This window comes from Bos indicus, chromosome 7, assembly GCF_029378745.1.
Source record: "Bos indicus isolate NIAB-ARS_2022 breed Sahiwal x Tharparkar chromosome 7, NIAB-ARS_B.indTharparkar_mat_pri_1.0, whole genome shotgun sequence".
Classification (NCBI taxonomy): Eukaryota; Metazoa; Chordata; class Mammalia; order Artiodactyla; family Bovidae; genus Bos; species Bos indicus.
In genome coordinates this window covers 45,876,464-45,901,353 of record NC_091766.1, presented here as the reverse complement: position 1 = coordinate 45,901,353, position 24,890 = coordinate 45,876,464, and the positions used below count along the sequence as shown (strand labels likewise).

General features: G+C 38.2%; 1 protein-coding gene across 2 annotated transcripts in view; it reads right to left on the bottom strand.

Annotated features, from left to right (window-relative positions):
• Positions 1 to 24,890, bottom strand: part of SEC24A (SEC24 homolog A, COPII coat complex component) — a 73,607-nt gene that overhangs the window by 39,253 nt on the left and 9,464 nt on the right. For both annotated transcript variants that reach the window (XM_070793596.1, XM_019964935.2), the window contains exons 2-5: positions 7,322 to 7,804; positions 2,745 to 2,915; positions 746 to 823; positions 35 to 201 (exon numbers count right to left, since the gene is read on the bottom strand). In XM_070793596.1, coding sequence (XP_070649697.1) covers positions 35 to 201; positions 746 to 823; positions 2,745 to 2,915; positions 7,322 to 7,804 — 899 coding nt within the window. The remainder of the gene's footprint in view (positions 1 to 34; positions 202 to 745; positions 824 to 2,744; positions 2,916 to 7,321; positions 7,805 to 24,890) is intronic.

Here is a 24,890-nt window from a genome sequence, read left to right as displayed (position 1 = left end):
AAAAGCAGAATACAGGTTGTAAAAAAAAGTATACCTGAGTAAAAGCCTGTGGACCACTTGGGTAATTCAAGGAAGAGGGTGGTAGTCCTGCTCCTGTTGTACTAGGTGGTGCTGTGTTCTGATAACCGGGTGGTAAGGAGGGATATGAATATCCAACACTTCGGCTCATTGTGGGATTCTTAGTAGTAGGCTGTGATGTTGCTAGAAACAAGGTAACTTTTAAGATCTATTTTACACTCCATAGTATTTTAAATCAACATATAGATCCATTAAATTTGTAACTTCAAAATCCTCTGGGTAACTTAATACTTTAACTCATCAATTTTGTAAAATAAAACAAACACTAATAACAAAGTGAGCAATGATTAAAATCTAGCTAATGTGGTCTATAGCTATAAACACACAAAGGTTAAGTTTAGTATACTTAATTTACTCTCATGTCATATACTAAACATTGTATTCAGACTAAAATTTTAATTCAAAACAACTTTAATTAAAATATAATAAATGTTCAAATGGATAAATTTAAATAGATCTAACTGATAAAAGTATTCTATAGTCATAACATTATAATAATAAAGCCCATAATCCCAAATCTAAAGGGGGGGGGGGGCCTAACAAAAAGCCTAAATCCATATAGACAGAAAATGCTAACAGGAGATACCACTGCATGACCTAATTATTTTCTTCTCTGTTTTCTATCAGGAACATATTAAAAAAAAAAAAAACTTTCATAGCATCTCACCCAAGAAGCCACCGCCTTCAATTTCATCATAATTATTGTGAACCACCATAGATCCATTATTGGTATTTGATATAATACCTAAGGAGGAAGTTTATTAACAATATTTAAATTAGGACTAGTATTACAATTTCTGCAAGATCTGATTTAGTGTTTAAAATTTATAACAATGTTCCAAAAGACAAATAGCTTAAACCACACCTCAGGAAATGTCACATGTTGAAATAAAAATTTCAAACAATATAAGATTCTAAATATACAAAATATATAAAAGTTTCAAATAACTTTATAAACCTCTAAAAAGAATGGTACTTTGTGGAGTTTATAAAATTATATACAATCTGAAAGTTTTACCAGTTGCAAGAGCAGCATTAAAAACTTCTAAGGAGCAGTACACACTACACTAAGTCACCAAAATCAATACTATTGAAGAATGAGGATAAATAAGGATGAGATACACTATCTATGAGGGTAAAAACCTTTAAAAAAAAAAATACAGAACAGAGTAGAATCTAGAATTAACTTTAAAGTGATATATAGTAATTAGAACAATTGCTTTAGTCCAGCAAACTAATAATAATAATTTATCACTAAAATTTATTAGCTCTAATTCAGGTATAGAAGAAATCAAATCAGTGAATAGCATCACCTCTAGCACCTACAAATAAATGTGTTAACTTTAAACAGTCATTTTAATACCAAATAGATAAGTTTAATGATTTCAATAAAGTTAGTAACTCTTTTCCAATTCTCAAGACCACCACGACTTTACCCATGAGTTGATATATTAATAGAAAATCTTGGTAATCTTGTAGAAACAAACAAAAACACTGAACATATTTTTATTTTATTTATTTACTTTTGGCTGTGCTGGGTCTTAGTTAATTGCAGCAAGCAGGGGCTACTCTCCAGGTGCTCTGTGAGGGCTTCTCACTGCAGTGGCTACTCTTGTGCAGAAAATGGGCTCTGGGGTGTGTGGGCTTCAGTAACTGTGGCATGCGGGCTCAGCAGCTGCAGGTCCTGTGCTCTAGAGCACAGGCTCAGTAGTTATGGTGCACAGGTTTGGTTGCTGTGTGGCATGCGGGATCTTTCCAGCCAAGAGATCAAACCCATGTCTGCTGCATTGGCAGGTAGATTCTTTACCACTGAGCCACCAGGAAAGCCCTGAGCATATTTTTAGTTGGCTAAAAGTTTAAATACTTATTTTAGCTTGATTTTCAAAATTATCATGTAAGACACTACTTTATCATTTTGTTACTGTTAACACGATCCTTTTCAAATTATACACAGGTCAGTTTTTTTCCCTACTAACAATACTAAAAACAGGAAATGGTAGAAGAAAATACAAAAATGATAATATTGATTGTACTGAGTCATAGAATATGAGCAGTGGCTTTTCCCCCCCTTCATCTGTTTTCCTATTTCCAATCTTGTTACAATGGTTATATTATTCCTAAAATCCAATTTCTTACTTTACAAAACATTTTAAGTTAATAAACTTGTATTTTAAAGTTACATCTGAAGATAATGGTTTAAAACTATAAAACATGAAAATGTTTTTACATTTTACTTTTTATTTAGGCTTATAAATGCTTGTTAATAGTGGCAGTTTGTTAACAGTAACGGTGGCAATCAAAAACCTGCTTCCACAAAAAAGACTCGATGTATTAAAAATATAGCTTCAACATCATGTCCAGAAAAGCAAAAGTCCCCCTCTCACCTCCCTCTACCAAGAGATACATAACTTTATAGCCATGATTTTTAAAATCTGCACAGTAACAAGAAAAGTTAACAGTGATCCCAAAGGCTAGTCCACAGCCCAGAATACAGAAAAGGAAAACTGAGTAATTTTTTTAAACCCTAAATTCCTAAGGGGCATCTAAAACCAAAACAACCAGATTTTCTGAAAAAATATGGCTTAAATGCACAGAATTCAGATAATATTAATCCTTCCACCCTGAGTCAAAACTTTAGGAGTTGACTTGGTTTTTGTCCTGCTTACCTTCTTGTTTGCTAGTTGAATTAAATGAGGGCTGGGGCATAGTTCCAGGTTTCAATTTCTGAGGAGTAAGGGCCCTCACTGGAGGTGGTCCTCCAGTTGGAGGGGGGCCAAGAGGAGCTCCTGGTTGAAAAGTAGTAGGCAGAGGTGGATTCACTAAGGGCAGTGCAGACCCTATGGAAACAATGGTTTTTCACACGTCACTTAAGAACTTAAGAAAAAGGCCCAAACAGCCTTTTACCAAATCTAAATAACTTCCAAATTTATATTTTCATTATAAACCAACAAATTACTACAAATAAGTTAACTTCCCAGATTACTTTACACATTTCCAAATCTTTCCTACCATAATTCTTGTGTGTTATGTGTGTGTGTGTGTGTGTGTGTGTGTGCACGCACGCACTCAGTCGCTCAGCTGTGTCACTCTTTGTAATCCTATAGACTGTAGTTCATGGAATTCTCCAGGCAAGAATACTGGAGTGGGTTGCCATTTCCTATCCCAGGGGATCTTTCCAACTGAGGAATCGAACCCGAGTCTCCTGTGTCTCCTTCACTGGCAGGCAAATTCTTTACCACTGCGCCACCTGGGAGGCCACTATAACTCTTTCCTGTCAATTGTTAAAGCAATATAAAGTCAGGACCAAATCACTCACAGAGTAGACACAATGCCCTGTTTACTGCTTAATTCTTCATTAACTGGTCACAGAGCTTCAACAAGCCATGTCAAATACTGCAGTAGAAATAAACATGAATAAAATTCTATGGAGTACTTATCAATATAGCCCATTCGATTACCATCAATTAGGGTTAGATAGCTTTCTAAAACTACGAAGTATTCTGGTTATCCTAAATTCTCCAAGTTTTATTTCATTTTGGTTCATTTTTATTGGTGGTATAACCTGTTAATATTAGATAATAAATGTATACACTGTTTAGTGTTTACCTAGTAATAAATAAAAGCAGGTTACTTTCAATAATGACTTACTCCTATATTAAGAATACTCCCTAGGCTTAAAAATCAGGAAATGATCCAAAGTTTATGTATAAACCTTATGAAACACTGCTATCCAAGATGCTTAAAAGTATCCATCAAACTAAACTAAAAAACATCATGGCATTTGTCCTTGTATCTACCAGTATCTCACTGCCTCAATTTTACCAATTTTCTTTTAAGATAGTAAGTTCTACTCTTGAGGAAATTCTGTGTGATACGGAAAGTTCCAAAACCCACAACCAACTTCTCATTTGCCAAAAAGGAGCAACAGTCTACAAAGTAGATAAAATACTACTAATTAAATACATGTGATTTAATTTTTCATTATAATACTTTTTTTATCCTCTGAATTTAATATATTCTGTGTTTTATAAAATTGAAGGAATAAGGACACCAAATATGAAAATTTTCAGTGTCTCTTCAACATTGTTGAATTCCCCAGTGCTAAGTCGCTTCAGTCATGTCCAACTCTTTGTGACCCCATGGACTGGAGCCCGCCAGCCTCCTCTGTCCATGGGTTTCTCCAAGCAAGAATGCTGGAGTGGGTAGCCACTCCCTTCTCCAGGGGATGTTCCCAACTCAGGAACCAAACTGAAAAATGATCTTCCAACAAAACTAGTCAGTGCCCTGTTCTCAAAAGTGAAGATAAAGATTACTGCCATGGAACTCCCTTATCGAAGAATAGAGACCAGTCAAAGGAACAAAAGGGCAAGGTACATTTCCAACTCAGCATGAACAAGAATGTATGATACATCTGGCTACAAAGATGTAACAACCTAATATTTAACAAAACACATGTGAGCTTATTGAGATTTTTTCACAGCTTAAGAGGAATACTGTTGAATCCAGAATAAGCTACGTTTCATAAAATAGACACTATTTTTTCACGCTGAATGACTCTTATTTAGAACACCAATAGCTAGAGTTTCAGAATCTGGCTCCTGAGATCTCTAAAACTAATTACATGCTAAAAGGTGGCCTATAAGAAAAGAAAAAGTTAGAGAATTTTAATATGTGAACTATATATTTTACATAACTTAGACACAATTTTGAGATCAGACAATCAGGCACCTACCAACAATGATGAAAAAACAGAGGTAAAAATCAGGGAATTTTTTGAGGTCTCATTAAGAAAAGAGAAGAGCAGTCATAGAGTTCTTTTAGCAGTCATATGCTTCTTTTACACAGAGATCTTCCTAAATTTTGGCACTTCCTTACATCTCTGTCACCACATTTGTGCTATAATCAAGGTGCTCTACCTGGGGGCACCTCAGGGTGGTCTACCTTCTGTTATAGCTAAAAAAAATTTCAGATTATTGATCACATGCTTTTTAATGAGAGGCTACACTTATTTCCAAATAGTTTTTATTTATTTGTTTTTAAAATATTTATTTATTTGGCTGCATTAGGTCTTAGCTGCAGCATGTGAAGTCTTTAGCTGTGGTATTTCCCTGACCAGGGATTGAGTGTGGGTCCCCTGCACCGGGGACATGGAATGTTAGCCGCTAGACCACCAGGGAGTCCCCCAGATAGTTTTTAAATAGTACTTTTTCCTAACCTATTTTCTTGTGGCTTTGGGCAAATTATTCAAGCCTCATATTTCTTATCTGTAAAACATACTGCTATAAAAATTAAATAAGATAACACATATTCAAGTTTGGTAAAATGCTGGAAAATAACAAATATTCAATAAATGTTATCTACAATTCTTAATAAAGAAGTGAACATTCATTAATTTCAAATGATTAATGCTCACTCACAGTGTCAAATAAATAAGAATACAAATAATCACAAGGATTTTGGTTCTAACAATGATGGGTCAGAAGATCTCTCCAAAGAAACCAAGTTTCTAGAGGCACCCTTAATCTTTACAAGACCAAAATGCATTCACCAAGGTTAGTGGCTAGTCAAGAGGCTAAGAAAAATAGATTCAGCAGTTAACAAACTATAAAATGCATGAAGTACATGTAGTATCCAGATGCAGAAATACATATTAACATAAAAAGGTAACAACTGATAATACCATTTCACTTGAAAACTTTTACTAGTTCATTTCCTTGAGGATGTCTGCTGAACAAAATCAATCTGCAGATCCCAATACAGAATCTGAATTAATAGCAAAAAAGGAATAGTAAAAAAAAAAAGAAAAAGGAATAGTGAAATGGTTAAATGAACCTACTTTTGAACCACATATGACCAAACAATGAGGTTAAAAAGATTTAATGATCAAAGTGAGTCCAAGAATACATAGCTTTCTTCTCAAATTGATGTGCAGATTCAGAACAATCTCTATCAAAATCACAGCTATCTTTTTTTTTTTTCCAAAAATTTACAAGCTGATCCTAAAATTCTTAAGGAAATCCAAGGGACTGAGGACAGACAGAACAATCTTGGGGAAAAAAAATAGTTGGAGGAGTCAATATTTCCAAACTCAAAGCTTACCATAAAACTACAGTAATCAAGATGTTTGATAACAGTATAAAAATAGACACACAGATCAATGGAACAGAATTCAAAGTCCAGAAATAAATCCTACATTTATGATCAACATAACCTTTATTTTTAACAAGGGTGCCAAGATCATTTGATGGGAGGAAGAACACACTTTCAATCAAAAAGTCCTAGGACAACTATATATCCACGTGCACAAGAATAAAGTTAAATCCCTACCTACTAACACCATATGGGCTTCCCTGATAGCTCAGTTGGTAAAGAATCCGCCTGCATTTCAGGAGACCCTGGTTCAATTCCTGGGTCGGGAAGATCCCCTGAACAAGGGACAGGCTACCCATTCCAGTACTCTTGGGCTTCCCTTGTGGCTCAGCTGGTGAAGAATCCGCCTGCAATGCAGGAGACCTGGGTTCGATCCCTGGGTTGGGAAGATCCCCTGGAGAAGGCAAAGGCTACCCATTTCAGTATTCTGGCCTGGAGAATTCCAAGGACTATACAGTCCATGGAGTCACAAGGAGTCAGACATGACTGAGCAACTTTCACTAAAAACACCATGTACAAAAATTAACTCAAAATTGATCAAACACCTAAACATAGGAACTAAAGCTATAAAACCTTAGGAAAAAAACACAGGGATAAACCTCTGTGCATGGCTTTCTGACCACAGATGTGCTCAATAGAACTCCTCGCTCCAAAAGTAAGTCTGTTTTCACTGCCCCTCCAGGATTCTTGGATTTCTGGAGTCAAAAATTGTCTGTGCCTTAACAAATAGATAAGCCAAGCCTTAGATCAAGTCCAAAGAGAGACCACAGGGACTGAGCTTCCCTAGAATACAAGATGGAACCTTGCTAACGTAAGTATTGGCCAGTCCTCAAGGAAGTGATTCTGCACGTATACCTGAAACCCTAAAATATCATGGGTGACCCAAAGAAACTCAGATAATACCTTCAAAGGAAAGAAGCAAAGCAGAAACAATCATGATTTTAACTTAACCCAAAAGTTACAGAAATAATCTAAAGATTAACAGTGATCAAAAAAATAAAGTCTTCCATATGATTTTAAGACTGAAATAGTAATTTAAACATTTAAAATAAGCAAAAATTTCCCATTTCTAGCACTCCTATAAGAACTCTACCTGATTTTATGATGTTGTTTTGAAGTGAAGAATCTCCAGAAGAAACATATTGAGGACTCATCAAATTTGTATTCCCAGTCATGGTTGGTTGGGATGACGCACGAGGACAATGGTTTGTCTGTGACAAATAGTTATACTGCCAATTCGAAGGTGATGATACACTGGCTCCAGGAAGAAAGCTACCAGAAGGCATTGGTGTAGCAGCTGGGTTCTGAGAAGTAGGTAGTGGCATTTGGGGACTAGGACCACTATGGAGTGAAGGTGTCACTGGATGAGAGGCCACAGGTGGTCCATAAAGAGCTTGTCCAGGTCCCTGATAATTACTTAATGGAGAAACAGTCTGGGAACCACCAGAGTTAGACTGTCCGGAGACTGGATTCAAGGTCTTTGCTGGTATTAGATGAGGGTAGGATCCTGGAAGCTGAGAATTATACCCTTGGCTCACTGACACTTGTGAAGACATCAGGGCATTCTGGACAGGACCTTCCAATAAGACAGGAAAAATTAGTCTTACAGACAAACAAAGCAATACTTAAAAACATATAGTAAAATATATGGTACTCATACAACTCAACAACAAAAAGACAAATAACCTAATTAAAAATGAGCAAAAGCTTTAAATAGTATTCAAATATACTTCCAAAGACATAAACAAATGGCAAAATGTTCAACATTATTAGTCATAAGAGAAGTGCAAATCAAAACTACAATGAGATACCACTTACACTAGGATGGTTAAAAAGAAGATGGCAAATAATAAACGTTGACAAGGATGTGGAAAAACTGGAACCCTCATACTTTGCTAGTGGAAATGTAAAACAGTGCAAGTGCATGGGAAAATAATCTGGCAGTTCTTCAAAATGTTAAACATAGATATCATATAATCCAGCAATTCCACTCTTGGTCTCCATAAAAACTTGTAGACAAATGTTGACAATATTATTATTTTTAATAGCCCACAAGGAGAAATATCCAAATGTCCACTAACTACTGAAGATAAACAAAAGGGGCTTAACTATACAATGGAATATTACTTGGTCATAAAAAGGAATGAAGTACTAATGGCATGCTATAACACAGATGAACCTTGAAAACGTTATACTAAGTGAAAGGCACTACTCACAAAAGACCATACGCTGCACAAATCATTTATATAAAATGTCCAGAACAGGAAAACCCCAAGACACAGAGGTAGATTTGTGGTTACAACAGCTGGAAGAGGGAATAAATAGTAACCACTAATGGGTATGGGGTTTCTTTTTTGGGGTGATAAAGACATTTTATTTTATATATTTATTTTTAAATTTATTTATTTTAGTTGGACGTTAATTACTTTGTAATATTGTAGTGGTTTTTGCCATACATTGATATGAATCCGCCATGGGTTTACATGTGTTCCCCATCTGAACCCCCCTCCCACTACCTTCCCCATCCCATCCCTCTGGGTTTTAAAGTTGGTTGTAGTGATGGCTGCAATTTTTAGTAAGTACACTAAAAAAATCATTGAACTATACATTTAAAAAAACTTTTTTTTCATTTTATTTTTGGCTGCACTGGGTCTTCACTGCTGCACACAAGCCAAGGCAACTCTCTAGCTGCAGGATGTGGGCTTCTCGTTGTGGTGGTTTCTCTTGCTGCAGAGCATGGGCTCTAGGGCACATGGGCTTCAGTTGCTTTTAGTTGCTCTGAAGATTCCACATCTTCCAGGACCAGGGATGGAACTCATGTCCCCTGTATTGGCAGGCAGATTCTTAGCCACTGGACCATTATGGAAGTCCTGACTGTACATTTTAAAACTGTTATATATAAAAAAAAATTAATCTCTAGAACCACCACTTCTCAGGAATATATTGTCATTTCTGCCCATAAAACTAGAAAATGAAAAGAAATTATTAAGATGCATATTTTTTAAAAGATGGCACTCATACAAAACTAACACTTGGGGACTCTTTACCTTTAAGAGATATAACAAAAAAATACTTATCTTCCGATCATACCACCTCAATCCATGCAATCAATGTACAAATACCATTAGTCTAACTCAAACCTTTTCATCAATTACACAATACTTACACAAACATACACAAGTATATATATATAGAAGGAGAGGTAGGACTGGGAAGCCTACAAAAGCATATACACATAAGTAATATGTATCTGGGGAACGCTAGTCTATATGCATTCAGTTCAGTTCAGTTCAGTCGCTCAGTTGTGTCCGACTCTTTGTGACCCCATGAACCGCAGCACGCCAGGCCTCCCTGTCCATCACCAACTCTCAGAGTTTACCCAAACTCATGTCCATTGAGTTGGTGATGCCATCTAACTATCTCATCCTCTGTCATCCCCTTTTCCTCCTGCCTTCAATCTTTCCCAGCATCAGGGTCTTTTCAAATGTGCCAGCTCTTCGCATCAGGTGGCCAAAATACTGATGTTGAGGTTGCAGCCTCAACATCAGTCCTTCCAATGAACACCCAGGACTGATTTCCTTTAGGATGGACTGGTTGGATCTCTTTGCAGTCCAAGGGACTCTCAAGAGTCTTCTCCAACACCTCAGTTCAAAAGCATCAATTCTTCTGCACTCAGCTTTCTTTATAGTCCAACTCTCACATCCATACATGACTACTGGAAAAACCATAGCCTTGACTAGATGGACCTTTGTTGGCAAAGTAATGTCTCTGCTTTTGAATATGCTGTCTAGGTTGGTCACAACTTTCCTTCCAAGGAGTAAGCGTCTTTTAATTTCATGGCTGCAATCACCATTTATATGCATTACTCTGCCAAAAAATTGTTTTAAAATACAGGTATTCTTTCAGAAACAGATCCACATGTGTTAGGTGCCTAATTGTATATAATAATGAAAAATTGGAAACAAATTAAATATTCATCAGCAGGAGACTGAATAAATTGTAGATTATTCATAAAACAGACTAATTATCAATAAAATGAATAAATCAGATGTACATCTACCAATTTAGATAAACTACAAAAAGAATACTAAGAACTTCCCTGGTGGTCCACTGGTTAAGAATCTGCCTGCCAATGCAGGGGACGTATGTTTGACCTCTGGTGCGGGAAGATTCCACATCCTGAGGAGCAATGAAGCCTGTGTGCCACAACTGCTGAGGCTGCATCCTGGAGCCTGCGCTTTGCAACAAGAAAAACCAAAACCGCCGAAATGAAGAAGCCCACACATCACAACGAGAGAGTAGCCCACGCTCACTGCAACTAGAGAAAACCCTCTTGTAGCAACAAAGATCCAGTACAGTCAAAAATTAATAAATAAAACATTTAAGAAAAGAATACTGAGAAAAAGGAAGTTATAAAGAAAGAAGTGTAATATCTTTCTTACACAAATCTTTTGATTAGGAAAATTTTCAGACATAACAAAAAAGTATAAGACCACTTTTTGCAGTCTCCCACACACAAAAAAGTGAAATCCTTAGGAAATATATTTGATTTATGTATTTATTTTGGATTGTTTGACATTTTACGATAGAAAATCTTTCTTTCAGGAATTCTCTGACAGTCCATTGGTTAGGAGTCCATGCTTTCACTGCAGAGGGCCAGGGTTTGATCCCTGGCTGAGAAACTAAGAAACCGCAAGCTGTGCAACAGTCACACACACACACAAAAACAACTTTCTTTCTCTCATAAACATGATATGTCTCTCCATTTATTCAAAACTGTTTTTTATCTTCCAATCAAATTTCATACTTTTTTTGTAAAGGTGAAGTGAAGTCGCTCAGTCGTGTCCGACTCTTTATGACCCCATGGACTGTAGCCTATCAGGTTCCTCAGTCCATGGGATTTTCCAGACGAGAGTACTGGAGTGGGGTGCCATTGCCTTCTCCAGGGATCAAACCTGGGTTTCCCGCATTGTAGGCAGATGCTTTTACCGTCTGAGCCACCATCTTCCTTTAAATTAAATGTAGTTAACTTGCTGCTAGGGATTCCGCAATTGGTAAATTACTATGAACAGAACATTTACTTTCACTTCTAACTAGTAAAAGGCCATCAAGTATTCAAAGTACCATAAATGCCCAATTATAAGGTGAGATTTTCCTCAAAAATTATTTCTCAAACAAGAAGGCACCATACAAGTCTCTACAACGTTCTCATTGTACAATAATGCTTTGTCCTAGTGGATTAACACTGTTTCAAACAGTAGGTACGATAAATTAATGAGTTACAAAATCAATAAGCTATAAACTATCTTTTTAGTTAAGAAATAGAAGACAGTTAAGAATGGAAAATATTGCAGGATGTCACATGTAATAAAGGTTAAGTATTGTGAGATTTCATTACAAATATACACATATATGAATACGTATACTGGGTCACTATTTAAAATGTATTTCTTATTGTAGATTATATTCAAAGTCTGAAAGCCCTTTGATACCTTTGATACCTTTGAATCTTCTTTTATCCTTCTATGATTTATTCCTTACACATCCTATTACCTTTTAAAACATGGATCAGATCAACTTCCTACTCAAAACTCCCAAAGTCCTTATCTTAGCTTATAAGATCCTCTATGTCCCTGGCTTCCCTTCTGGTCTCATTTCCGACTTCCTTTGTTAAAAAATATTGAATATTCATTTTATTTTAATGAAACAGTGCCAGGATAATACATATATTGTTTCTGATCTGGAAGTAAGTATCCTGTAGTCTTCTGATTCTATTTGTTTTTTCCTGTTCTTGCAGCAAATTTTAATATAAAGTTCAATTTTCCTTTAAGATTAGGTTTAACAGATTATGTCAACTCAAACAAGAAAATAGCCAATGTCTTGAACCACAGATTCATTAGTTCTATATGTGTCATATTAATTACACATAGTTCTTTTCTTATTAGGCTGTTCCCATCCTAATTTGATTTTGCTTTCAGTTAATCATATCTGATCATCTATATGGGCCAAAGGGTCTTTTAATCCGATATCTCTAATTCTGGAAAGATGTCTATGCAGGGCTATATTTAAGCCAAGTTGGCACAGATTTGCAGTTCTAAACAAACACACACCGTTATAACTCTACCTTTTATCAGTTTATCATATAATCTAAAATGACTTAATAATTTCCACTTAAGACTGAAAACCCTTTTAAATATGTACATATAATAGAACCCAAAATCTTTGACTGTAACTGCTTCTGGTAAGGTCACTATGTCAACTGACATCAATTACTCTACTTTAATAGCTAAAGGCCTTTTACTATTCAAATAATTTCCTACTCTTTCTCTCTACTCAGCTCCAGTCACATTCACCTTCTTAACACTCCTTCAACAAGCTTAAAAATGCTTCTACTTTTGGGTTTGTCACTATTTTCTCCACCAAGAATACTCTTCCCCCAGGTATAATCTCACTCCATCTCTTCCTTCAAGTCTCTCTCAGACACAGTCTCCTCACAGAGGCACTGTCTGAACACTACATCTAAAACAGAAACTCTTTCATTCTCTTCCCCTCTGACTCTGTCTTATTTTTCTTTCTAGTGTTTACCTGACACTATGTTATTTATTTATAGTATCTACTTCACTGTAACATAAGCTCCAGAAAGGTAGGAATTTCTTTTGTTCATTACTGTATTCTCAGCACCTAAAATGTGCCTATTACATAGTTGTGTTTGTTGAATGTGTGCACAATATGTGTTTGTTGAATGACTCCAAGAATAAATATTATAGCACAGAAACTCTTGTACTTTGAATAATAAAGTACCACTTGGGGAAAAGTGAGAATCTAATAAAGGATAATTTCAATTACTATACTGATCACATGATGGAATCTCTTAAACGTAAAGAAAATTTTCCACAATACAGCACCATAATGTTGCATATTCTTGTAAGCAAAACTTCTAAATAAACTTTTAAAAAATACCAAAAAAAACCACAAGCCCTTTCCTGAAAAATTCAGTCCTAAAACATTAGGCGAGGTAAGCATTTGCATATGTGGAAACTGGAGTAGAGTAAGGGGGCAGCACAAGCAATGACAGAATGGTTACATACCCTTGTTTTTGTTGTTCAGTTACTAAGTCATGTCTGACTGCAATCCCATGAATTGCAGCATGCCAGGCTTCCCTGTCCTTCACTATCTCTGTTTGCTCAAACTCACGTCTACTGAGTTGATGAAGCCATCATCCTCTGCTGTCCCCTTCTCCTGTCCTCAATCTTTCCCAGCATCAGAGTCTTTTCCAATAGTTAGCTCTTTGCATACAGTGGAACTGATCAAATAAATATATATAAGATAATGGAAGTAAGGTCTCTTACTCTCAGAGAAGGAAGTCACAAATATAGAAAAGGGAAAACGAGAATGAATCCAATGGTAGTGGGACTACAACAGAGATTACAATTGAAACTCATGGACTTCAACGTGTATATAGTAAAGATTCCCTAGCTCCGTCTGCTGAGACTGAGAGCAGAGACATTCTAATAGCACTGATCTCTCAGTATTTGTCTTCTTGGTTTCTAAATACTATTCTCCACTAAAAGGAATCATGGCTGATTCATGAGCTTGAAAAGTACAAGATGAGCCTGCAACACCTTACTAAGCCAGAAAGCAAGAAAGTGCCCAAGAATGATGACACATGACAAGTGGATACATGAAGACAGCCTGAAAGAGCACCCACAGGCCAAACCAGAGATAAGAGAAGCATCAGTATAAACAATGATAGTAATAGGTTATAACCCACTGAAATCACTGAATTCATGAAATCAGAAGACGTTGGCTTCTTGGCAAGAAAGCTAAGACAAACCTCGACAGTGTGTTGAAAAGCAGAGACATCACTCTGCCAACAAAAGTCCGTATAGTCAAGGCTGTCTTCCCAGTGGTCATGACAGCTGCGAGAGGTGGACTGTAAAGAAGGCAGAGTGCCGAAGAACTGATACCTTCGCACTATCATGCTGGAGAAGGCTCCTGACAGTCCCTTGGACAGCAAGGAGATCAAACCAGTCAATCTTAAGGGAAATCAACCCTGAATACACATTGGAAGGTCTAAGGCTGAAGCTGAAACTCCAGTATTTCAGTCATCTGATGTGAACAGTCGACTCATTGGAAAAGTGATACTTCTTTGATACTGGAAATATTGAGGGCAAAACAAGAGGGCATCAGAGGATGAAATGGCTGGATAACATCACTGATGCAATGGACATGAACTTAGGCAAACTTTGGGAGATGGTGAGGGACAGAGAGGCCTGAGGTGCTGCAGTCCATGGGGTCAAGAAGGTTGGACAACAACAACACACTGGAATAGTCCACACCAATAAAATAAATGAATAAATTAAAATTCTAACAAGGAATGAGATATTTACAAAGTCTCAAACTACATTTCCCCAAATACTTTTCAATTACAAAAGAGGAGCAACATGACTGTGAAGAAGCTTGGCAGACACCCTTCTAATCAAGTGATCAAAGTGAACATCACCAATAATGGGGGAAAATGAAATCATGTGCCACCTAATGGGATGTGATGAGAATACAACATCTTTTCTGTCCTGCTAAAGTGCATAGTCTAAATCTAATCACGATGAAATATTAATATATGACAAACCTAAACTGAAAAACATTCTACAAAATAACTGGCTTATAATTTTCAAAAGCATCTAGGTCATGAAAGTCAGAGGAAGACTGAGAAACTGCTTCAGATTGAAGAACACTACAGAGGCATGACACTTAAATGCTAAATGTGACTTCAGACAGGATTTTTTTGCTAAGGGTTTTATTGGGACAACTGGTGAAATCTGCACAGGGTCTGGGGATGAGATAATAGTAACATATTAGTGTTAATTTCCTAATTTCTTAGTTGTATTGTAGTTATTTAGGACACCTTTCTTATGTGTAAGAAATAAAAAAGCATTTAAGAGTGATGGGACACCATGTTAGCAATTTACTCTCAAATAGTTTTGGGGAAAAAGTTCTTTGCAGTGTACCTGCAACTTGTCTATAAAGTTGATGTGATAAAACTTTTAAGTAAAAGCGAATGAAGACTTTTTAGGTGAACTCTTTGGGAATAAATTATGTTTTAGGACTGTCTACTTAAAAATAGTTTCTCCAAATCTTTTTGACAACTTGAAACTTCAGTTTAGTTCAGTCGCTCAGTCGTGTCTGACTCTTTGCGACCCCATGAATCGCAGCACACCAGGCCTCCCTGTCCATCACCAATTCCGGGAGTTCACTCAGACTCACATCCATCAAGTCAGTGATGCCATGCAGCCATCTCATCCTCTGTTGTCCCCTCCTCCTACTGTCCCCAATCCCTCCCCCTCCTGTCCCCAATCCCTCCCAGCATCAGAGTCTTTTCCAGTGAGTCAACTCTTCGCATGAGGTGGCCAAAGTACTGGAGTTTCAGCTTTAGCATCATTCCTTCCAAAGAAATCCCAGGGCTGATCTCCTTCAGAATGGACTGGTTTTGCTAAATTAAGTTAAATGACGGAAAAAAGTTAAATCATTCCCAAGTCAAATAAGATACTGGAACATCATTTACTGAACATAGGTTTCCTTTTATACAGAAACTAAAGATATTTAGGACTATTAACGTTTGGTACAGAGAAGGCAATGGCACCCCACTCCAGTACTCTTGCTTGGAAAATCCCATGGATGGAGGAGCCTGTTAGGCTGCAATCCATGGGGTTGCTAAGAGTAGGACATAACTGAGCAACTTCACTTTCACTTTTCACTTTCATGCATTGGAGAAGGAAATGGCAACCCACTCCAGTGTTCTTGCCTGGAGAATCCCAGGGACGGGGGAGCCTCGTGGGCTGCCGTCTATGGGGTCGCACAGCATCGGACACGACTAAAGTGACTTAGCATAGCATAGCATAGCAACGTTTGGTAACACACTAGAGCGCGGGCGGCTGCGACCGGTGCACTAGAGCGCGGGCTAGAGGAGCTACCCCACGTCCGAGGTCAGGGGCAGAAGCCGGGAGGACCCTCATGCGCGAAGGGCGGCGGCAAAGAGGACTTACCTCACGTCCGAGGTCAGGGGCAGCGGCCAGGAGGAGCTACCCTACACCCCCACGCCCGAGGCCAGGGGTGGCCGCAGGGAGGAGGTACCCCAGGGTCCAAGGAGCGGTGGCTGCGCCGGCACAGGAGGGCCTAGAGGAGCTATCCCACGTTGAAGGTCAGGAAGGGTGGCGGTGAGGAGATACCCCTCATCCAAGGTAAGGAGCAACGGCTGCGCTTTGCTGGAGCAGCCATGAAGAGATACCCCACGCCCAAGGTAAGAGAAACCCAAGTAAGGTAGGTGTTGCAAGAGGGCATCAGAGGGCAGACACACCGAAACCCTACTCACAGAAAACTAGTCAATCTAATCACACTAGGACCACAGCCTTCTCTAACTCAATGAAACTAAGCCACGCCCATGGGGCAACATAAGACTGGCAGGTCATGGTGGCGAGATCTGACAGAACATGGTCCACTGGAGAAGGGAATGGCAAACCACTTCAGTATTCTTGCCTTGAGAACCCCATGAACAGTATGAAAAGGCAAAATTATAGGATACTGAAAGAGAAACTCCCCAGGTCAATAGGTGCCCAATAGGTGGAGATCAGTGGAGAAATAACTCCAGAAAGAATGAAGAGATGGAGCCAAAGCAAAATGAATACCCAGCTGTGGATATGACTGGTGACAGAAGCAAGGTCCGATGCTGTAAAGAGCAATATTGCATAGGAACCTGGAATGTCAGGTCCATGAATCAAGGCAAATTGGAAGTGGTCAAACAAGAGATGGCAAGAGTGAATGTCGACATTCTAGGAATCAGTGAACTAAAATGGACTGGAATGGGTGAATTTAACTCAGATGACCATTATATCTACTACTGTGGGCAGGAATCCCTCAGAAGAAATGGAGTAGCCATCATGGTCAACAAGAGTCCAAAATGCAGTACTTGGATACAATCTCAAAAACAACAGAATGATCTCTGTTCGTTTCCAAGGCAAACCATTCAATATCACAGTAATCCAAGTCTATGCCCCAACCAGTAACGCTGAAGAAGCTGAAGTTGAATGGTTCTATGAAGACCTACAAGACCTTTTAGAACTAATACCCAAAAAAGATGTTCTTTTCATTACAGGGGACTGGAATGCAAAACTAGGAAGTCAAGACACACCTGGAGTATCAGACAAATTTGGCCTTGGAATACGGAATGAAGCAGGGAAAAGACTAATAGAGTTTTGCCAAGAAAATGCACTGGTCATAACAAACACCCTCTTCCAACAACACAAGAGAAGACTCCACACATGGACATCATCAGATGGTCAACACCGAAATCAGACTGATTATATTCTTGGCAGCCAAAGATGGAGAAGCTCTATACAGTCAACAAAAACAAGACCAGGAGCTGACTGTGGCTCAGATCATGAACTCCTTGTTACCAAATTCAGACTTAAATTGAAGAAAGTAGGGAAAACCACTAGACCATTCAGGTATGACCTAAATCAAATCCCTTATGATTATATAGTGGAAGTGAGAAATAGATTTAAGGGCCTAGACCTGATAGATAGAGTGCCTGATGAACTATGGAATGAGGTTCGTGACATTGTACAGGAGACAGGGATCAAGACATCCCCATGGAAAAGAAATGCAAAAAAGCAAAATGGCTGTCTGGGGAGGCCTTACAAATAGCTGTGAAAAGAAGAGAAGCGAAAAGCAAAGGAGAAAAGGAAAGATATAAACATCTGAATGCAGAGTTCCAAAGAATAGCAAGGAGAGATAAGAAAGCCTTCCTCAGCAATCAATGCAAAGAAATAGAGGAAAACAATAGAATGGGAAAGACTAGAGATCTCTTCAAGAAAATTAGAGATACCAAGGGAACATTTCATGCAAAGATGGGCTCGATAAAGGACAGAAATGGTATGGACCTAACAGAAGCAGAAGATACCAAGAAGAGGTGGCAAGAATACACAGAAGAACTGTACAAAAAAGATCTTCACGACCCAGATAATCACGGTGGTGTGATCACTGACCTAGAGCCAGACATCCTGGAATGTGAAGTCAAGTGGGCCTTAGAAAGCATCACTACAAACAAAGCTAGTGGAGGTGATGGAATTCCAGTTGAGCTATTTTAAATCCTGAAAGATGATGCTGTGAAAGTGCTACACTCAATATGCCAGCACATTTGGAAAACCCAGCAGTGGCCACAGGGCTGGATAAGGTCAGTTTTCATTCCAATCCCAAAGAAAGGCAATGCCAAAGAATGCTCAAACTACCACACAGTTGCACTCATCTCACACGCTAGTAAAGTAATGCTCAAAATTCTCCAAGCCAGGCTTCAGCAATATGTGAACCGTGAACTTCCTGATGTTCAAGCTGGTTTTAGAAAAGGCAGAGGAACCCGAGATCAAATTGCCAACATCCGCTGGATCATGGAAAAAGCAAGAGAGTTCCAGAAAAACATCTATTTCTGCTTTATTGACTATGCCAAAGCCTTTGACTGTGTGGATCACAATAAACTGTGGGAAATTCTGAAAGAGATGGGAATACCAGACCACCTGACCCACCTCTTGAGAAATTTGTATGCAGATCAGGAAGCAACAGTTAGAACTGGACATGGAACAACAGACTGGTTCCAAATAGGAAAAGGAGTACATCAAGGCTGTATATTGTTACCCTGCTTATTTAATTTATATGCAGAGTACATCATGAGGAACGCTGGACTGGAAGAAACACAAGCTGGAATCAAGATTGCTGGGAGAAATATCAATAACCTCAGATATGCAGATGATACCACCCTTATGGCAGAAAGTGAAGAGGAACTCAAAAGCCTCTTGATGAAAGTGAAAGTGGAGAGTGAAAAAGTTGGCTTAAAGCTCAACATTCAGAAAACGAAGATCATGGCATCCGGTCCCACCTCTTCATGGCAAATAGATGGGGAAACAGTGGAAACAGTGTCAGACTATTTTTGGGGGATCCAAAATCACTGCAGATGGTGACTGCAGCCATGAAATTAAAAGACGCTTACTCCTTGGAAGGAAAGTTATGACCAACCTAGAGAGCATATTCAAAAGCAGAGACATTACTTTGCCAACAAAGGTTCGTCTAGTCAAGGCTATGGTTTTTCCTCTGGTCATGTATGGATGTGAGAGTTGGACTGTGAAGAAGGCTGAGCACCGAAGAATTGATGCTTTTGAAGTGTGGTGTTGGAGAAGACTCTTGAGAGTCCCTTGGACTGCAAGGAGATCCAACCAGTCCATTCTGAAGGAGATCAGCCCTGGGATTTCTTTGGAAGGAATGATGCTAAAGCTGAAACTCCAGTACTTTGGCCACCTCATGCGAAGAGTTGACTCATTGGAAAAGACTCTGATGCTGGGAGGGATTGGGGGCAGGAGGAGAAGGGGATGACAGAGGATGAGATGGCTGGATGGCATCACTGACTTAATGGACGTGAGTCTGAGTGAACTCCGGGAGTTGGTGATGGACAGGGAGGCCTGGTGTGCTGCGATTCATGGGGTCGCAAAGAGTCAAACACGACTGACCGACTGAACTGAACTGAACTGAACACACTAAAAGAATTTTTTTCCTATAAAAGAGCATGTGCTTTTTTAGCAACTATAAATAGTATAAGTTTGCCAATCTACAGAATGCTAATGTAGAAGACAGTTCATAATTGCTTACTTCTTGCTTTTCACTAGAAACTGAAGTTTTTAAAGGTTAAGAATCCTAATTAAACTATGTAATTAAAACTACTAAAAAATTTGAAGATATAAGGAGTAGAGATGTATTTTGTTAAGGAAAAAAGACAGTAATTTTGCACAGAAGCTGGTTACTTCTACATGGGAAAGAAAATAAGAGTCAAATTAATATGAATATAGAAAGTTGTAGAGATTTAGAAGAAAAAAAATCTTTAAGACAGAATTCTATGGGGACTTCACTGGTGGCCCAATTGTTAAGACTGCGCGATTCCACTGCAGCGGGCATGGGTTCAGTTCCTGATCAGGGAGCTAAGATCCCTTATGCTGCACGGCAAGGCTAAAAACAAAAAAAAAAAAAAGAAGAAGAAGAAGAAAAGGGAGAAAGGAATTTATGTGTAATCAGAACTATGATTGGAATAAATATGAGTAAATTTTAATATTAATGTAAGAGGATACAAAGCCTTACTTAGCTTTATTTCTTTCTCTGTTATGAGGACAAAGTTTCTTAGACTACTGACCTGCTTTTAATACCAGATTGTAAAGTTTCTTTATCTTTTAAGTAATCTGTTACAACTTTCTACATTTGCCTTGGAAATCTAAAGTCACCTGGTTAAGTGAATAAGTATTATTTCACAGTGACCTATGACACTGTTTTTAAAAACAATTATTGATATTTCTGACAAAATTCTCAAAGATCAAATTTATATAAAGTTCATTTGACCTCCAGCTAACTTTGAGGTTTTCCAAGAGGGCCCTTGGGGCTCCCCAGTGGCTCAGCAGTACAGAATCTGCCTGCAATGCAGGAGACACAGGAGATGCAGGTCTGATCTCTGGGCAAGGAAGATCCCTTGGAGATGGATATGGCAACCCACTCCAGTATTTTTGCCTGAAAAATCCCATGGACAGAGGAGCCTGGCAGGCTACAATCCATGGGGTCACAAAGAGTCAGACACAACTAAAGCGACTGAGCAGAGCATGGCACAGCAAAAGGGCCCTAAAACACCTTAAGAAAATTATTTTGTCATTAAAGAAAGATATAAAATTAATTAGGCTTATTTGATATGTTAAATTACTTGGGAAGCATTGTCAATGAATGATAAACCTGTTTAAGTTTATATTGTATGCGTAAATTCTATTAATATAGATATTCTAGAAATAATATGGAATACCTAAAAATCTGGTATGTCCTAGTAAATAAAATGTTATCAGCCATAACTCTAGTTATTATCTTAACATATTGTATGTCACAGTAATAACCAAATTCATCTGCCAATTACACTGTAATCAGATCTTTAACCATGCCTTTTAAAATCTTCTGTCATCCACAGACAGTTATTGTTTTATTCTGCTGCTGCTGAAAAAAAAAAAAGAAGCTTCATCTTCAAGAACACTCACAGAAAGGACTTTCTGACAAGTACAGGTTTCTGACAACTTTCAGGTAATACTGCTGAACTGGTAAGAAATTAAATAGTTATAATGGGAAACCTGTTAACAGAAGTTTAAGATCAAGGATTAGTCACATAGTACTAAGTGCATGATGAATATAATTGGGGGGATTTTTTTTACCAAAATTATTACTGATTTTTAATCTTGTACTTTCTAAATACAAGGAAACCCTTCCCCTCAAGCTAATTATGACTTACAGCAATTTGATAAATTACACTTTTGTAAGTACAAGTGAAACATTTACCTTTTCTCTCTACTTGATTCCCCCCAAAACTGGAAACTCTTAGGTTCTCAGCAGCCTTATCATGTGAATAATGAAGATTACCTCCTGGCAGGTGCAGGAATCTCAAGATATTCTGGAAATCTTGAGAAGGGAAGAACCCACCCAAATCTTGGGTATCACAGACTGAATCTTACAGCACACCCTTGATCTGGCTTTCTTGGCCTTGAAAGACCTTTAAGAGTTCAATTTGAAATTCCTTACGAAAGTTCCAGCACAGCTGAAAAGAGCCTATATGATCAGTTATATTTATGTAAATAATCAGGCCAAGTTTATTGAAACCAGATTTGTTTTGCAAACAAATTAGCTTTAATCTGGCCATATTTGATGGAAACGAGGGTAATTTTAGAGAGAAAAAAATATATTTCAGTATATGTGCTGCTGAAGAGAGCACTAGAAAAAAATATATTTCAATGCATATTACGTTTTAGTGTTGTCTTTAAGGTTTTTCTATATTTACTGCCTAAAGACTCACTTCCAAAATAACTTTGTTGTTATATTATTATAGAATTTAATTACAACTTAACTGAATTATTAAGAGGACATTCTAAGTTTGTTTTTGGAGTTTATCATAGTAAACTATCTTTGGATGAAGATCAAATCCCCATAACCTGCAACCAGGATATTATGTATATTGGAAAAGACATCAGATTATTATGTGTGTGTGTATATATATATATATTGGAGAAGGCAATGGCAATCCACTCCAGTACTCTTGCCTGGAAAATTCCATGGATGGAGGAGCCTGGTAGGCTATAGTCCATGGGATCGCAAAGAGTCGGACACGACTGAGCGACTTCACGTTCTTTCTTTCTATAGTTCCTTTTGGAGAAGGAAATGGCAACCCACTCCAGTGTTCTTGCCTGAAGAATCCCATGGACGGAGGGGCCTGGTGAGCTACAGTCTATGGGGTTGCAAAGAGTCGGACACAACTAAGCAACTAACACACACACACGCACATATATATATATATACACATATATATATATACAGGATATTATGTATATTGGAAAAGACTCTTTACAGCCACATTGGGAGGGGCCATATCAGGCTACCTCTCCTAAACAGACTTCAGCTCCTATTTCTGACACCCAGCTCTGACTAACTGAGGCCAGCCCTACCAGACCAGGATGAGAAGAAAACATCTGAAGTAGACAGCTGACCCAAAATGCTGGACCAGACTTGTACACTAATTACTTTGAAAACTGCTCACACTTCTGCTTATAAATCAGGTATTTCTTTCTTGGGCTTAATCATATGCCAAGTTTCAAAAGTCAGTATTTTGGGGTGTGGCCAATTACCAATGTCCAGTACTCCTGGGTTACCTTTGTGAATTTCTCCTTTTCAAAGCTCTAATCGGATGGCCCTTAGAAATTTTATTTTAGAAGAAACTTGAGTACCATGCAAGCTACCATCAATATTACTAAATGGGACCCTGTTACCTGGCCAATTTATGACACTTGCTCTGAAACTGGTCACAAAATATATACCATCTCCTTTTTACTAGATGTTAAGTATTGGGTAGCTCCTGATCCCAGTAGATTTATGGAACAAGTTTATGGTCTTGGTTCTCCCTGGGCTGGTTAGGAAGATGCACAACTGGTTTCCTGTGGGCTCAAGGTCACCTACAGGCAGCCTTGGAACAAGGCCCTGCCAATCTGCCTTCAATTCCAGCATGCTGGGTTCAATGTTTTCCAATGGTATGACCATTTAGCTACAGAATTTGCGATTTCCCACTTGGAATATAAGATATCATTACTTACATAGAGGCTTTAACAAAATTTACTGAGTAGGCTTTGAATGATAGTTATTAAAGCCAGTAGCTTGCTCAATTCAGAAGTCTACCTGACGAGAAAAAGTGGTGCTACGGAATTGTAATATGACCTTTGAGATTCTAATTGCTTCCCAAGGGGGAAATTGTGCTGTAATACATACTGAATATTGTGTATTGTATTCAATAGTCTTCTGATATAACTCATCTTGAAAGTCGGGTCCGACTCTTTGCAACCCCATGGACTATACAGTCCATGGAATTCTCCAGGCCAGAATACTGGAGTGGGTAGCTGTTCCCTTCTCCAGGGGATCTTCCCAACCCAAGGATCGAACTCAGGTCTCCCGCATTGCAAGCGGATTCTTCACCAGCTGAGTCACAAGCGAAGTCCAAGAATACTGGAGTGGATAGCCTATCCCTTCTCCAGCGGATCTTCCCAACCCAGGAATTGAACCAGGGTCTCCTGCATTGCAGGTGGATTCTTTACCAGCTGAGCTACCAGGGAAGCCCAACTCATCTTAAGATACATGAAGAATCAGACTTCTACTCTGAATAATCCTCTTCCCAATTTAGGGGACATAACAGGAAAATGGATTGGTTTAGGAGGTTCTGGCTTAAACTTTTAAACTACTGATCACATCTACAGTTCTCTATGAATTAATGAACATGCACAGTGTATGTGACAAGATAAAACTGGCATATATCCTACTAGACAACTTGAAATTAACCATTAGTCCTTGAAATTAACCATCAGTCCTTGCCAGATATCTTACTAGCGTAACTGCCTAAAAGGAAAGAAAGAACCGGCTATTAAGACCCCAACATCAAGGAAAATGATAAACACAGGGCAGGTAAGCCATCACTGTGGCATCGAGGGACCAAATATTTGATAACCTAACGCTTTCTATCAAAAGATGAATGATTAAAGAAGGGAAATTAATGAAGTAAAATTCCTATTTTATGGCAAAACAAGAAAATTTTAAGTATAAATTTTTTCTCTGTCTGCTTGGGACTCCTCCCTTAAGTGTGTAATGTGTATCTGCATTAATCACACATACTTAGGAGATAACCTCCCTTATTAATCTTGTAAAGGGTCATGATGATTCACTACTAGCTCTGTACATGCAGATCTGGATTGTGTAAATTGTCAATACGTCATTTGAAGTACAATCCTTTGTCTCAAAAAGGTATATGACTGTACTTTGACTTCTGACCGGGGAATATTCCTCAGAGCTTTTTAAAAGACTATCTCCCAGGTTATAATCCGCAGGTTGACTGGAATAAATTTTTCCATTTCTTTCTTAGATATTACCCTATTGAATAATTTTATTGTCAACACTATATTTTATTCCAGATGGTTAGGAACATACCATTCATTGCCTAATTGAAAAGACAGATTTTATGAAGAATCTTCTGAGCACACAAGGTGAGTAAGGTCCACTCCGTCCCTGTCCTCAAG